The following is a 17,310-nucleotide window of genomic DNA, read 5'->3' as shown; positions in this document are numbered from 1 at the left end:
AGGCATTGTTCTTTTATGGTTTAATTAAAATTTATCAAATTGGTTTAAGTATGTGCAGAACACTCAATAAAATATCAAAAAGAAAATCAATCATATGGCAGTTATTTTCCACTTTCGTCAACAGGAGAGTCAACAGCTTCCACTTGCTGCAATACATGCTACAAGTCTTAGCAAACAATAAGCTATAAGTCAGGTACCTCACTCATACACCAAAATTAATGGCCAAATTCACAAGAAAAGTGTTAAGTGACATAAAATTTACACAAAATATAAATATAAACTACACAATACCAATTTCTGCCAACGTTTTTACTGAATTTACATTATACTTCACTAATGCTTAAAGGAAAGTTCAATTTGTGGAGTAAGGCATAATTTTGATTCTGTGAACAGAAATATTTGGTTTAGGGTAGTGCTGGGCGATATACCGGTTCAAACCAAAAAACATTTCTTATTTTTGTTATGATATGGATTTTTCTTATACCGTAACACTGGTTTAAATAGCCTAAACAACATTCAGAACGTGGTGCAGCGGGAAACTGTTTAAGGGGGGACCTTTTTCACTGTTGCACCTCTAAACACGAATGCAACGGAGTATAGTGTAGTCCAGATCTAATTATGCAATTTTCATTACGCTATAACTTATTAAGTTAATTACATAGAAAATCACCCGAAAAATCCTGGACCATCTAAAACTGTGCGAACTGACGACATGAAGAATCATCTTCACGCCGAACTGGAATCGTCCTTGCATAAATCAAAGTCATCCAGATGATCTGGATCTGCATAATTTGATCTGGACCACCCTGTACATGAGTTAGTGGAGGTATTGAACGTTGAAAATGGACAAAGAACATTCCAAAATTAAAGCTGTAGCAGACGATACAGTTGAACATGATGACACAGAAGAACTTTTGCTGAAAAAAGGAACCGTGTCTGTTATCTGGAGATACTTTGGCTTTAAAAGGTTGGATGTGGACCATTATATTCAAATGTGTGAATACTGTTTCTATACTACTGGATAATACTGCAAGCCAAGTTGTACTGTTTTTTTTTTTCTTTTCAATACTGTGTATTGTACCTGCGTACTGTGTAATAGTGTGACGACATGTTGACTTTATTCTCAACATTTCTACTTTATTCTCAACGTTTACGTTGAGGTTAAAGTCAACATGTTAACTATACTCTCGTAATTTGTCATTAAAGTAGAACATTGTAAACTAAACTTCATCTTAAAATTAATATTTAATTTACTAGATTTTCTCAAACCCCGTCATAAGTCATGTAGCGCATTTAATGCTTTGTGTTAAGTGTTCCCTGAGCGATGTTAATCACTACATGCTTCTTAAATTGACTTCCTTTTGCACTAAGAGGAGGCGCAGGCAGCAATCACCACAAAGAATACATTAATTTCATGATATTCTTGCTCCCTAAACATTTAGAATGCTAAGATAAATACTTGATATCATGTTCATGATGAAATGGATTAAAGCATGTATTAATCATGTGGAGGCATGGTGGCATGGAGGTTGCACCGCTACCTCGCAGCAAGGGGGTCCCGGGTGATCCCTGCCTTGAAATTGCATGTTTTTCTGGTGGGTTTACTCAGCGTGCTTCAGTTTCCTCTCAAAGTCATGTAGGATGTGGGGTTTTATTATGCTATATTGACCCTAGGGTATGTATTGCTCGTATTTACCCTGCGATGTGCTGGCATCCCTTTCAGGATTTGCTCCTGCCTCGCACACAATGCTTGCTGGGATGGGCACAACCATGAATGGATGGCATAAACAAACATGTATAACGAAGATTTTTTTTTAAAGTTCTGAACACTCTGTGGTCTAAGTTTATAACTAGTTTTAATTTCACAAAGACATTTATCGTGTGGTGATTGGTTATGTGGAGAAAGGAAGGATAGGAACTGGGGGTTTGGTACATCAGACAGAGACAGCACGCATGCAATAAAGAAAGCCCGCTCAGAAGAACATCCATTGAATTCTGTGTTTGTGTCTCCGATCACCAGATCACGAACCCAACATTTACACAATTTTTAAATTAAACCTGTGCGATACCCATTCATACATCCAGTTTTTGGAGCCTTGTCACACCTGCCATAAAGTTCTCTAAACTGAACGTACACCTGGGGACCCCTTACTCCAAGGGAGCAGCACTATCGCCACACTACTGTGCATGTTTAATACCTGCTTTAATGCATTTCATCATGAAAATGATATCAAGTAATTATCTTAGCATTCTAAATTGTCAGAGAGCAGGAATATCATGAAGAGAATGTCTTCTGTGCGGCAATCGCTGCCTCTGCCACCTCTTAGAGCAGAGGAAGTCAGTTTAAGAAGCGCGTAGCGATTAACAACTGGGACGGGGAAACACAACACAAAGCATTTAATGTGCTACATTAACTTATGACGGGGCTTGAGAAAATCAAGTAAATTAAACATTAATTTTAGGATAAAGTTTAGTTTACGACATTCTACTTTAATGACAAAATAAACTATAGGAATAAAGTGGAAATGTCGACTTTAATGTCAACGAAAGTGGAAATGTCGAGAATAAAGTCAACATGACGACTTTATTCTCGACACACTTTTTTTTCTTCACTGTGGCCCTAATACGCTTCCGTAGGGCTATACCACAAATAGCACTGTAAATGCAAGTTGCAGTTTTACTATTTATGCATATAGCTTAGCATGAAGCAAGGTCCATATTAATGCAATTTGCCTTATTGATGGTTCAGTTGGTAAAGATGTCATCACCAAGTTGCACTTATTTTATTTTATTTTTATTTCGTGAATACTGTGTAATGCACCTGGGCTTGAAGTAATAGTATTATTACTGGAAGTTGCACTATTATTTATTTTACTGTTATTATTTATTAGTTTAAATATTATGCAGTTTAACGATGGTAAAGTTGTTTTAAAAAGTCACTTTAACATGTCAGTGGACAGAGATTGTTAACATTAAAAAAAATTGTAGTTAGTTTACAAAAAATATTTCCTATTTATTCCTTTTCTAAGGTAGGTTCAGTGCAATACAGCTTTTGACAAGCACCTCTGGATATTTTACTAAGTCTAAATTCCTCTTTGGATGGTTGAAAATATCCATCCATCCGTCCATATGTTGTCAGAATTTTTGTTGTTTGCAAAATTTGTTCAATAAAAAGGTTATATGTTTTGACTGCAACCGTCATGCAATGGGATTCCTTCTCTTCATTAGTGCCACCCCCTTTAAAAACTATCACTTTATGGGGCCATGCAAACCTGTATTAATACTTGTGTGCACATTAACATTTTTTTTGTACAATGCTCATGACAGTGAAATAGGTTATTCTTAACCAGTCAACTGCAGTAATTGCAGTGGAAAATGTGGTTAACCATCCTCTTGTGTTAGCTTTCTGTTATCTCTTATGTTAACGGGTCGGTTTTGACCCATGTATTAAATCAGCTATAAAATACACTAAAAACAATAAGCTATCATCCAATTTGTTCCTCATCTCTTGGGTACCTTGTTAGGCTTCCTTGTCCATGAAAATGTTGGTTTTAATACTTTTGGTGTGGGCCTCTGGGCCTTTTTTTGTCAGTATACCCCTTGATTTCAATCTAAAAAAATGGTAAAATGAACCTCAAGAGAATCATATTAATAAATAAAAGATTGTTGTGTTACCTGACTAATACTGAGGGGTATAGAACACATCTCTTAAATAAATTTGTTTTATTTATTTTTTCATTTTAATATTAATAACTAAAGTGACATCTATGGTGTTACGGGTCAATTTCGGCCCATAGATGTTTACATCAAGAAAAGGCAAAAAAATATATTTTTCAGCAATAGAACTTTAATATAAACTGAAAAAAATGAAAAGCAGAACAGGTCATGACACAAAATATATATTTGCATGGTCAAATAAACAAAAACCAATCAAGAAAATCAAACAAATAGAAATCAATTACAAGTTCCAAAACTAATACAAAGCTAAATCAGAGGAAAAACCTCTGTGTGCAAGAACATGCTTGTGTATGTGTGTGTTTAGAGGCATGTGTGGCAAAAAGTGACACTTTTTGTGCGTTCTTTGCAGAGATACTTCTTGCAGTTGAAACACAATACATTTGTCTTTCTGTCCTTACTGCTTGGGCAGACCTGACACCTCTTTCTGAGGACTCCTGATATCATTTGAAATGTCTGAAGTGACATTGTTGCCCGGAAAATATTTCTGCCTGTTGATGTGTCCCATAGACTATCAGTGGCCTCATTGCAGGATCTGTACACTCCAGCAAGAAGAAGAACACCAATGAAAGCATCCAGGTATACCTCATCAATGTCTTTCCACATGTCGCCATGGACTTTTTTTCCTTCAAGGTTCGCCATAGTAATGATGATTCTATTTAGTGACAATGGCATAAATAGCTCAAAACATGTCTTGATGTCACTGACTCTGGTCAGAGCAAACCTTGTGATTCCAGGGGTCATTTTGATGACATTTGCAGCAGCTGCCCTGCCATGTACATCATGAGGTACTGAGCTCCAAAAGATCTTACCATTTTTGGACTTGAATCTTTCCGCAGGAGAAGCTTCAGCACCAGTGACCTCCTCATCCGACTCATCAGATGTGTCTGTGTCTTCTGGATGATACACATTGTCTTCCTCCTCAGAAACCTTCTCATCTGAATCGCTATGCTGCTCTGTGTCCTCTCCTTCATTTTCAACAAAAATATGATCCAGAACTTGGTTCACTGTAAATCTTCTTCTCATTTTTGCATGCTGCAAATTGTAAATGTTCACTCTGCGAGTGAAATGGCCACTCAAATGAGTGAATTCACCTCACATGTCTGGACATGCCCGTCTTTGTTTTTGTGCAGGTATACTGGAAAGCCACGCAAAATGAGAAAGCTCACAAGATTAGGAGAGGAGCTGGTTGTCAGTGTGTCAGCTGACAGTGCACTTAGGATTTCAGTTTTGGCTCTAATTATTGCTTTATTATCGTATTATCATAACTGGGTCGAAACCGACCCTAACAACACAAAGGTCATAATTTCAACCAGAGCATTTTATAATTTAGTAAAAATATTTTTTTTGCTTTATTTTGTTGAAATAGAGGTTCCTGACAAAGTCAAAAAGCCTTGATGCAATAAACAAATGTATGTGTTTTTATTTTGTATGTATTTAAAATTTTAAATGGGTCGGTGCAGACCCTAACACAAGAGGAGGGTTAATATCCACTCATTCATGGGAAAAAAATACCGTTGAATACCGTGAAACCGGTATAATTTTGAAAAAAAAAACGTGATATAGAATTTTGGTCATACCGCCCAGCACTAGTTTAGGGTTTAAATGAGCGGGATGAAACCTCTGTGATGCAAGTAAAATTAGGAAAAAGAAAAAAAAGGAAAAAAATAGCCCCCTAGACTGAAGATCACTAAACCGTTATCAAAATGACCAACCACTTGATATTTATATACCAACAAATATTTATTTCATTTTTATTGCCCAGCACTTGGTTACAAATCCTTACCAAAACTACTCATATAAATCAGACTATACAGAGCATTATTATATATACAGTAGAACAATAACACAAAATTGAGAAAGTATAGCATATTGCTAAAACAAAAAGATAAAAATTGCTAATATGAATATGTAGCGAAAACACTTTTTTATTCAGTCCCTTTTCACACAGTGAGATATAAAGCTATACTACAGGAAATATGAAGACTATTTCAAAGAAGAAACAAAAATACACAAACACTTTTTTACTCAGCTATAGACCAACCTTTAGCTACCTAACAATGAACTGGAAGTTAATAAACATTAGCTTGTTTTAAATAAATGCGTATCTGTTCCATTATTTTCACGTCTATACTTATAAGCTCACCACAGCATTTCCACAAAATCTATTAATTTGTAAAGGAAAAATTAGCTACATAGCTCTACTATATATACAGAGTATTTGCTCAACCAATAAATAACTGAATCTGCATAGCCTGCATCTGCACTTGACAAAACAAGAGTTGGTACCACCTGACCTTATCCAAGGCAAAACTGTTAGTTGTCTACGAGCAAACCTCAAAAACTTCTTTGCATGCACTTTAACTATTTTATACAATTTCAATTTAAAATAAAAGGATGAACAGTAGCTGAATAGATGCGTATTCTGCTGAAATAAGCCATTTTTTTTTACCTGTGCCTTACCTGAAACTACCTGCTTTCTGGTTACTTAGCCACTGATTTTGCAGCATTAAGAACTTACAAACAGAGCTGGGCTTCTACATATTAAATACCTTTTTCAGTTTCAATAGTTCCCTTTGAAAGAATATTGTGCAGCACTGGATGTGACCAGACTCCCTCCTCTTGTACAATGACTGAAAGGATATGCAGTTCAGTGTTTCCATTTTCCAGAAGTCGACTGTGAGATGTCTAAAACAAGGATTAAAATACAATGTAAATAAATACTTAAATGTACTCTAAAGAAAAAGTATCAACAGAAATCATCCAAGATACTTACATTATCACAAAATGACTAACCTAACCTATAAAAGTGTTCTGTGATATCAATAGTAATACTACACGCAAAGTATAAAAAAAGTGCCAAAATGTTACACTATATATTTATGAGGCTGCTAGAAACTACAATAAGAAAAGTTATAAAAAAAAAACAAATATAAAAAGTTTACCAACCCAGATGGAATATAAAAAAACATTTAACACATTGTTGTTTTTTTAAATAATGTAGAATCAACAGAACAGCAGGTGATTTTACCCATTAGGCATACTAGACATTGGCATAAATAGCCTTCTAACTTGCTAAACCTTGGACTGTACAGTATTTCAACCTTTAAAAATATATAAACAGGTATACCCTAACTGCATTTAACACTTATTTAAAATCAACTTAAGGGTTTTCCATTAAACTCAAAATCGTTCTTGTGGGATTTCTATGAAGGTAACTTGGTTGCACAGTACTGAGAACCATGTTCCACAAGAAACAGTCAAAGCTCTGATGAAAGGCATAGAACGGCTGGTTGTGTCTATAAAAGAATTTCAAAGGCATGGATTTTATCATGGAAAACTTAAGACTGTTGTTATATAGTGGAAGAAATACTGTACCACAAACAACTTGAAAGATTATGTCATCCCTCCAAAATTATGACCAAGAAAAGGAAAGATCATCAAGGAAGCTATCAAGATTCCAAAGGAAACCTTAACAGAACAATAAATGGCCCTTTTCAGCAAATAAAGTCTGAACAGTGGATTAGGCGAAAGAAAGAATGCCATTTCTGAAGAAGAAAATGAAGTTCAAACTTCTACACTGTGTGCACAATTATTAGGCAAGTTGAGTATTTTGACCATATCATCATTTTTAATGCGTATATTCCAACTCCAAGCTGTATTAACTTGAATGCTTATTGGATTTAAGCACGTCAGGTGATGTGTATTTGTGTAATGAGGGAAGGTGTGGCCTAAGGAGATCAACACCCTATATCAAGGTGTGCAGAATTATTAGGCAGCTAGTTTTCCTCAGGCAAAATGGGCCAAAAAAGAGATTTAACTGACTCTGAAAAGTCAAAAATTGTAAAAAGTCTTTCAGAGGGATGCAGCACTTTTGGAATTGCTAAGATATTGGTGTGTGATCACAGAACCATCAAACATTTTGTTGCAAATAGTCAACAGGGTCGCAAGAAACGTGTTGAGAACAAAAGACGAAATTAGCTGCCAAAGATTTGAGAAGAATCAAGCGTGAAGCTACCAGGAACCCATTATCCTCCAGTACTTTCATATTCCAGAGCTGCAACCTACCTGGAGTGCCCAGAAGTACAAGGTGTTCAGTGCTCAAAGACATGGCCAAGGTAAGGAGGGCTGAAACCCAACCACCGCTGAACAAGAAACATAAGTTGAAACGTCAAAACTGGGCCAAGAAATATCTGAAGACAGATTTTTTTCAAACGTTTAATGGACCGATGAGATAAGAGTGACTCTTGATGGACCAGATGGATGGACCTGTGGATCAGTAATGGGCACAGAGCTCCACTCCAACGTGGAGGTGGGGTACTGGTATGAGCTGGTATTTTTAAAGATGAGCTAGTTGGACCTTTTTGCATTGAAGATGAACTCAAAATCAACTCCCGAACCTACTGCCAGTTTTTCGAAGACACTTTCTTCAAACAGTGATACAGGAAAAGACCATGATTTTTATGCAGGCCAATGCTCCATCACTTGCATCGAAGTTCTCCACTGCGTGGCCAGCCAGTAAAGGCCTTAAAGATGAAGGAATAATGACATGGCCCCCCCTTCCTCATCTGACCTAAACCCTATCGAGAACTTGTGGGCACTTCTTAAACGCTAGATTTACGGGGGAGAAAACCAATACACCTCTCTGAAGAGTGCCTGGGAGGCTGTAGTCACTGCTCCACAAAAAGCTGATCGTCAACAGATCAAGAAACTGACAGACTCCATGAATGGAAAGGCTTATGACTGTTATTGGAAAGAAGGGTGGCTATATTGGTCATTGATTGATTGATTTTTTTTGAAATGTCAGAGATGTTTATTTGTAAATTTTGAGGTGTTTGTTTATTATTCTCACTATAACAGATGAAAATAAACAAGTGAGATGGGAAAATTTTCATTTTTCCTTTAGTTGCATAATAAATCTGCACACTAATAGTTGCCTAATAATTGTGCACATATGTATTCCCTGATGATGTTCACACTCACATTTCCGTTGTGAAACATTCAGGTTTCAGGTTTATTAACATTTTGGATTGACTGATAGCACTGTGTTTGTTCCATATTAAAATTAATCCTCAAAAATACAACTTGCCTAATAATTCTGCACTCCCTGTATAAATTTTGCAAGAGGACAAATTTAACCTACCAAAAAATGATAGAAAATGTCTTATGTTCTGATGACTTTAATCCCAAAAGACACATTTAGCACAAAGACATTACAAAGAATGCAGTATCTATTATCAAGCACTGCAGTGAAAGCATCCTGCCACGGGGCTCCATCTCTTCAATATGACAAAAGAAAAAAAAAAGTAGAAAACAAGTTACACCCCTATGTAATTGTTGTGGGGTCTTGCACAAAGATAAAAACTTGAAAAGCATAACTTATACATGTATTTAAAATCTCTCATCCTTGAGGTTTTGTGCAAGTCATACGGATATTATAATAAAATGTTTACAATTGATCAGTAGCTATTTTGAACATGATGGTCAAGAAGATCAGGTGTTTGCTGCAACTGTTCGTGTATATCCTTGTCTTTAGATGCAACTCAACAGTGTTGGTTCTATACAATAATAATCTGCAGATAATAATGTTCAATAAATTCAGGATTAGATATGCTTGCATAGTTGCTTTCCCCATCCATTTACTTCCAAAGAAGTAATTTGTTGGTACTCTGGTAGTTATGCTTTTCAATGGGAGTTTTTTTTTAAATTTCAAAACTTTGCATAGAGGATCTGTTTGCGATATCTCAACGAAGATTGAATTGTCTTGACAAATTTCTTTGAAGAATAAGTTTGCCACATTTCAATAAGACTGGTAGACTTTTGAGTTGTTTCATGTGAACAGAAAGAAGAGCAGACAGGGGCTATTGCAATAGGTTCTTTGTGCATTATATTTGAACGTACCTAATGACTAGCTCCACATAAGCAAGCTTTTTGATACAAATCTACTGCTCTCTGTCAAGAATCAGATGGAAACAAACAAATTCACTTTAAACACAGCAATGATCTGAAGCATCTAGCCTAATCAACCTCTGAATGGAAGCCAAGCGAGGATGTGGAAAATAATAATTTTTTTTTTTTACTTTTTTTTTCCAATGTAATGGAATGATTTTCTCAAGTAAATAAAATATTCCCCAAAGATAAACATATACATGTACTTTAATATTTAGCTTACTGAATAGTGTATGATGACAGGATTGTAGGTTACAAGACATCTTTTGTATGAAGCACAAATCATGTTTGGGTCCAGAGGGTATTCTGCAAAGAGGATGCAGAAGACTATAAAGAAGGGGACCAAGAGAAAAGTATTCCATTATCTTGAAATATTAAACAAAAAAACAAATTATATTGCACATCCTCTTTCAGTTACTATAGAATGGTTTAAAATAAAAATATTAATATTTGAAAATGAGTCGCAGCACTGACTTCAACAGAAAATATTTGGATATTCTTCTTATTATTATTGTTGCAAAAAAAAAAAAAAACTGTGCAGAGGAGGCCCTCTCACTATTTTACTAATTTTAAACATTTCTGAAAAGAAGATGGAGATTCAGGAATGTTAAACTGACAGTGACCAGTCCAAACTTACTTAATGCTACTGGTACCGTCTACAAATTATAGTGAAAAGGGTTTGATCAGTGGAAATAAACCCTTTAATTCCTTTATTTTTTTAATTGTTTAATTATTTTTTCCTAAAAATAAAACAGTTAATGTTCCACTTAACTATTCTGGTTAAAGGTGGCATGGTGGCACTGTGTAATAATGCTGTCTTTTGGATCATTGATTTTAGGCACTAACCTTTTGTATGGAGTTAGCACATACTATGTGTACTGCTTTTCCTCTAGGCACTCTGTTCCTCTCCCCCCATCCCTAGCACCCAAAACTTCTCTAAGGATGTATATGTTTGAGGAAATGCCAATTTTAAACCAAGTACTATACAAGTGTGTGCGTCCACGACTGACTCTTCAATAGTTTGGCGCCCTTTCCAGGGCAGTTCAGGGAAGAACTGAGTTAAAAACAGGAATAGGCTCCAGCCATCCATAACCCTAAATTAAATTAGAAAGGTCTGGAAATGTTATATTTTGTTGTGGTATTATTGGTTACTTAAAGATCAAATGTAATTTAAAAGCACACTTGAATTATATAAAGTGCTTTCCCTTTTTATTTTGATTATTTAAGCAATAACATTTAACCAAACATACATAAGGTTCTTTACTGATGAGAAACTGATGGATCTTTCCCAAATATATACATACATGGTATTTGTCACTAAATTTTATTAAAAAAAAATAGTAATAATTATATGTAGTCAATGACACAAGCATGTGTTGAATGTACCTTAAAACCAGTGTGAAAGGCAGCCTTGACCATTACCCAGCGGTTAAGCCAGCAGGATGGAAGGACCAGGGTGAGAGCATTTCTGAGGCACTATCTCCCCTGGGACACTAGAGGGCAGCCCTCTTGGGCAGCTGTGGCACCACGGATTCCCACAGGGCACGTCGGGACTTTAGAGTTTGGTACAGCTCTGCTGGGTTCCGTGGGGGCCGCCAATGGGAACTGCAGAAATCTATAATGGACTTCCACCACACATGGAAGTGATTCCAGGTAATAATAATGAGCCACCTGGAGCATTCCCAGGAGTAGAATAAAAAGAGCCACCTCACTCCATTTGAGGAGCCAGAGTCGGCAGGAGGTGGATGAAGCTTGCTGAAGAGGTGTAGAGATGGAAGGATGGGGAAAAGGAACAGAATGGCAAAGAGAAAGGACTGTGCTTACTTTGCTGTACTGTACTGTGGCTATTGTGTTGCTGTGGGAAGTGAAGCAAGCGCCCCTACATGTAAATAAACTGTGTGCTGTGTGGCAAACTTGTGTCTCAGCCTGTCTGTATCAGGGTATGGATGGCTGTATGCTCCTCAGTTGTTCATACCAGCAGTACCATAAACTAAATTATATTGGGCAAGAATCCCCTCCTTGAACCGTCACCTTATCGTGGTGGAGGGGTTTGCGTGTCCCAATGATCCTAGGAGCTATGTTGTCCGGGGCTTTATGCCCCTGGTAGGGCCACCCAAGGCAAACTGGTCCTAGGTGAGGGATGAGACAAAGAGCGGTTCAACAAACCTCCAATGAAGAGTAAAAACTTTGGACAACGTTTTCCCTTGCCCGGACGCGGGTCACCGGGGCCCCCCTCTGGAGCCAGGCCTGGAGGTGGGGCTCGATGGCGGCGCCTGGTGGCGGGCCTGCACCCATGGGGCTCGGCCGGGCACAGCCCGAAGAGGTAACGTGGGTCCTCCTCCCCATGGGCTCACCACCTATGGGAGGGGCCAAGGAGGTTGGGTGCAGTGTGAGTTGGGTGGTGGCCGAAGGCGGGGACCTTGGCGGTCTGATCCTCGGCTACAGAAACTGGCTCTTGGGGCGTGGAATGTCACCTCTCTGAAGGGAAGGAGCCTGAGCTAGTGCGCGAGGTCGAGAGGTTCCGCTAGATATAGTCGGCCTCCCCTCGGCGCACAGCTTGGACTCTGGAACCAATCTTCTTGAGAGGGGCTGGACTCTCTACCACTCTGGAGTTGCCCCGGTGAGAGGCGCCGAGCAGGTGTGGGCATACTTATTGCCCCGACTTGGAGCCTGTGCATTGGGGTTTACCCCGTGGGCGAGAGGGTGGCCTCCCTCCGCCGGGTGGGGGAAGGGTCCTGACTGTTGTTTGTGCGTATGCGAACAGCAGTTTGGAGTATCCACCCTTTTGGAGTCTCTGGAGGGTTGCTAGAGGGCATACCTTCTGGGATTCCCTCGTTTTGCTGGGAGACTTCAATGCTCACGGGCAATGACAGTGAGACCTGGAAGGGCGTGATTGGGAGGAATGGCCCCGATTTGAACCCGGGCGGTGTTTTGTTATTGGACTTCTGTGCTCGCCATGGATTGTCCATAACGAACACCATGTTCAAGCATAAGGGTGTTCATATGTGCACTTGGCACCAGGACACCCTAGGCCTCAGGTCGATGATCGACTTTGTGGTCGTGTCGCCGGACTTGCGCCATATGTCTTGGACACTTTCGAAGAGAGGGGCGGAGCTGTCAACTGATCACCACCTGGTGGTGAGTTGGCCGATGGTGGGGAAGATGCGGTCAGACCTGGTAGGCCCAAGCGTGTTGTGAGGGTCTGCTGGGAGCGGCTGGCAGAGTCCCCTGTCAGAAGTAGCTTCAACTCCCACCTCCGGCAGAACTTCAACCACGCCCCGAGGGAGGTGGGGACATTGAGTCGAATGGGCCATGTTCCGTGCCTCTATTGTTGAGGCGGCTGACGGAGCTGTGGCCGCAAGGTGGTCGGTGCCTGTCGTGGCGGCAATCCCGAACCCGTTGGTGGACACCGGCGGTGAGGGATGCCGTCAAGCTGAAGAAGGAGTCCTATAGGACTTTTTGTCCTGTGGGTCTCTGGAGGCAGCTGATAGGTACCGCAGGCCAAGCGGAACAGCGGCTTCGTTGTTGCTGAGGCAAAACTCGGGCATGGGAGGAGTTTGGAGAGGCCATGGAGAACGACTTTGGACGGCTTCGAGGAGATTCTGGTCCACCGTCCGGCGTCTCAGGAGGGAAGCAGTGCAGTGTCAACACCGTATATGGTGGGGATGGTGCGCTGCTGACCTCGACTTCGACGTTGTGGGTGGTGGGAGGAGTACTTCAAGACCTCCTCAATCCCACTAACATGCCTTCCAATGAGGAAGCAGAGCCTGGGGACTCTGAGGTGGGCTCTCCCATCTCTGGGACTGAAGTCACCGAGGTGGTCAAAAACTCCTTGGTGGCAGGGCCCCGGGTGGATGAGATCGCCGAGTTCCTTAAGGCTCTGGATGTTGTAGGACTGTCTTGGTTGACACGTCTCTGCAACATCGCATGGACATCGGGACAGTGCCTCTGGATTGGCAGACCGGGGTGGTGGTCCCCTCTTTAAAAGGGGACGGAGGGTGTGTTCCAACTATAGAGGGATCACACTCCTCAGCCTCCCTGGAAAAGTCTATTCGGGGTTCTGGAGAGGAGGGTCCGTCGGATAGTGAACCTCGGATTCAGGAGGAACAGTGTGGTTTTAGTCCTGGTCGGAACAGTGGACCAGCTCTTCACCCTTAGCAGAGTCCTGGAGGGTGCATGGGAGTTTGCCCGACCGGTCTACATGTGTTTTGTGGACTTGGAAAGGCATTCGACCGTGTCCCTCGGGAATCCTGTGGGGGTGCTCGGGAGTATGGGGTACGGACCCCTGATAAGAGCTGTTCGGTCTCTGTACAACCGTGTCAGAGCTTGGTCCGCATTGCCGCAGTAAGTCGAGCCCGTTTCCAGTGAGAGTTGGACTCCGCCAGGGCTGCCCTTTGTCACCGATTCTGTTCATAACTTTTATGGACAGAATTTCTAGGCGCAGCCAGGGTGTTGAAGGGGTCGGTTTGGTGGACTCAGGATTGGGTCACTGCTTTTGCAGATGATGTTGTCCTGTTTGCTTCATCAGGCCGTGATCTTCAGCTCTCTCTGGATCGGTTCGCAGCTGAGTGTGAAGCGGCTGGGATGAGAATCAGCACCTCCAAATCCGAGCATGGTCCTCAGCCGGAAAAGGGTGGAGTGCCCTCTCAGGGTTGGGGGAGAGATCCTGCCCCAAGTGGAGGAGTTCAAGTATCTCGGGGTCTTGTTCACGAGTGAGGGAAGAATGGAGCGTGAGATCGACAGGCGGATCGGTGCGGCGTCCGCAGTGATGCGGGCTCTGCATCGGTCTGTCGTGGTGAAAAGGAGCTGAGCCGTAAGGCAAAGCTCTCAATTTACCAGTCGATCTACGCTCCTACCCTCACCTATGGTCATGAGCTATGGGTAGTGACCGAAAGAACGAGATCGCGAATACAAGCGGCTGAAATGAGTTTCCTCCGCAGGGTGTCTGGGCTTTCCCTTAAAGATAGGGTGAGAAGCTCAGTCATCCGGGAGGGGCTCAGAGTAGAGCCGCTGCTCCTCCGCATCGAGAGGAGTCAGATGAGGTGGCTCGGGCATCTGATCAGGATGCCTCCTGGACGCCTCCCTGGTGAGGTGTTCCGGGCACGTCCAAACGGGAGGAGGCCCCGGGGAAGACCCAGGACACGCTGGAGGGACTATGTCTCCCGGCTGGGCTGGGGACGCCTTTGGGATTCTCCCGGAAGAGCTGGAAGAAGTGGCGGGGAGAGGGAAGTCTGGGTCTCTCTGCTTAAGCTGCTGCCCCCGCGACCCGACCTCGGATAAGCGGAAGAGGATGGATGGATGGATGGATATTGGGCAAGAAGCCTTCAGTCACTATGATGTTACCAATACCTAAATTTCAAAATCACTATAAAATAGGTTATAGTTGACATGCTGAAAAAGGATTTTTAGACTTACTTTTATCACAGTCTGGAACTTACTCCACAAAGGTTTTGGTATTTCTTCAGGCAATGAAAGCAAAAGTTCAACACAGCTCCTGAAAATAAAATTATAGAAAGGAAAAATGCACTATATGTAATAAGAAACAATCCTTCAGATTTTGCAGCGAAAAGAAAAAAAGCTGCTTAGAGGATAGGCATGATAAGGAATCAATGGAAAGCAATAAACAAGACAAACATTTGTTCATCTTTTATACTATGACATTAATTAATTAATTAGGATTAGTATTATTATATAATACTTATATATTAGTATCGACTAGATTACTGTAACGCACTCCTCTCAGGACTACCCAAAAAAGACATAAATCATTTGCAACGAGTGCAGAATGCAGCTGCTAGAATCCTAACTGGGAAAAGAAAATCCGAACACATTTCTCCAGTTTTGATGTCACTACACTGGTTGCCTGTGTCATTCAGGATTGACTTTAAAATACTGCTTATGGTTTATAAAGCCTTAAATAATCTCGCTCCATCTTACATATCGGAATGCCTGACATGTTATATTCCAGATCGTAACCTTAGATCTTCAAATGAGTGTCTCCTTATAATTCCAAAAGCTAAACTTAAAAGAAGTAGTGAGGCGGCCTTCTGCTGTTATGCACCTAAAATCTGGAATAGCCTGCCAATAGAATTCGCCAGGCAAATACAGTAGAGCACTTTAAAACACTGCTGAAAACACATTACTTTAACATGGCCTTTTTTATAACTTCACCTTAACTTAATACTGATACTCTGTATGTTCAATTCTTCATAACAACTATTCACAGTGGCTCCAAAATCCATACTGACCCCTACTCTCTCTTCTGTTTCTTTTTCCGGTGTCTTTGTGGTGGCGGCCTGCGCCACCACCACCTACTCAAAGCATCATGATGCACCAACATTGATGGACTGAAAGCCAGAAATCTACGTGGCCATCATCATCAGGTCCTTCCATGAAAACCCTAAATACAAAGAGGACTGTTTGACTTATGTTAGGTAGATTGCCCAGAGGGGACTGGGCGGTCTCTTGGTCTGGAACCCCTACAGATTTTATTTTTTCTCCAGCCTTTGGATTTTTTTTTGTTTTTTCTGTCCACCCTGGCCATCAGACCTTACTCTTATTCTATGTTAATTAATGTTGACTTATGTTTATTTTTTATTGTGTCTTCTACTTTTCTATTCATTTTGTAAAGCACTTTGAGCTACATTTTTTTGTATGAATATGTGCTATATAAATAAATGTTGATTGATTGATTGATTGATTGATTGATAGTATGCCACTTCATTCAGAACAACAGGAGAGATTTCATTAGAAAAACGAGTGGAACTTATGGACCTGTGGTTCTCAAATAAAATGTAATTAAAAGGGGTGATGCCCACAATTATAATGAACTTGAATATGAATTTTGAAAACGTAGGCATGGTGGCATGGGCAGATATTGGTGGAGGATATAATAGATGATAAAGATAAGGAATTGTTGATATTGCGTATGGGACTGGACTCCAACCATGTTCCACCGAGTGAAAGGCTGACCTTTGTTTGCAATAAAAAAAAGTAGCAATCATCTGATGTTGGGACATTAGAAGATCTTGTGTGAAATTGATTATGAAGTACCTTATAACTTCTTGGAAGTCTCTACCTGGTATTTGTGTTCTTTTTTATTCTTCTTCTTCAACTTGAAACATTTATAAACACTTGAGAGTAAGTATTGTTAGGATCAATTAAATCATTAAGTGCGTGAAGTAAATCAGGAGAGAGAACTATTTTCTGGTATGGTAAGTCTCTGCCTTATGGCTTCATCAGGGTCTATAATGCAAAGACTGGCATGGGCTGGAGGTTGACCTTTGCAGGGGTGTAGACTACCAATATAATGATAAACTTGATTATGAATTCTGAACATGTAGGCATGAGGTCTTGGTGGATTATTAGTACAGACCCCCCCGGACGCAAAAGCTAAGCAGCCGAGTTTCTTGTGTTTCCACCCTTTGCATCAATGTTTCACTTGCATAGTTTATATATTACATTAATTTGGTCAGTGTCTCTAATATACAAACTGTCTTCTTTGCCAACAGTATGTATTTCTCCGCCTCCTGTTACTAATCAAAACTGATTTTTTTTGCAAGCATGTGTGCACACTCAACAGAGAGAGCACATTGTAAGCTACTGAGTTTGTGTCACATATAAATA

At 40.4% G+C, this 17,310-nt stretch overlaps 1 protein-coding gene across 1 annotated transcript in view; it reads right to left on the bottom strand.

The window, feature by feature from the left end:
• The window catches only part of znf292b (zinc finger protein 292b), a 122,430-nt gene that overhangs the window by 35,882 nt on the left and 69,238 nt on the right, over positions 1–17,310 (bottom strand). The window contains exons 3-4 of the mRNA XM_039748083.1: positions 15,100–15,178; positions 6,288–6,423 (exon numbers count right to left, since the gene is read on the bottom strand). Of these exons, the coding sequence (XP_039604017.1) occupies positions 6,288–6,423; positions 15,100–15,178 (215 nt within the window). The remainder of the gene's footprint in view (positions 1–6,287; positions 6,424–15,099; positions 15,179–17,310) is intronic.

Source organism: Polypterus senegalus, chromosome 3 (genome assembly GCF_016835505.1).
Source record: "Polypterus senegalus isolate Bchr_013 chromosome 3, ASM1683550v1, whole genome shotgun sequence".
In the NCBI taxonomy this organism is placed as follows: domain Eukaryota; kingdom Metazoa; phylum Chordata; class Cladistia; order Polypteriformes; family Polypteridae; genus Polypterus; species Polypterus senegalus.
This window is presented reverse-complemented; position numbering and strand designations above follow the sequence as displayed.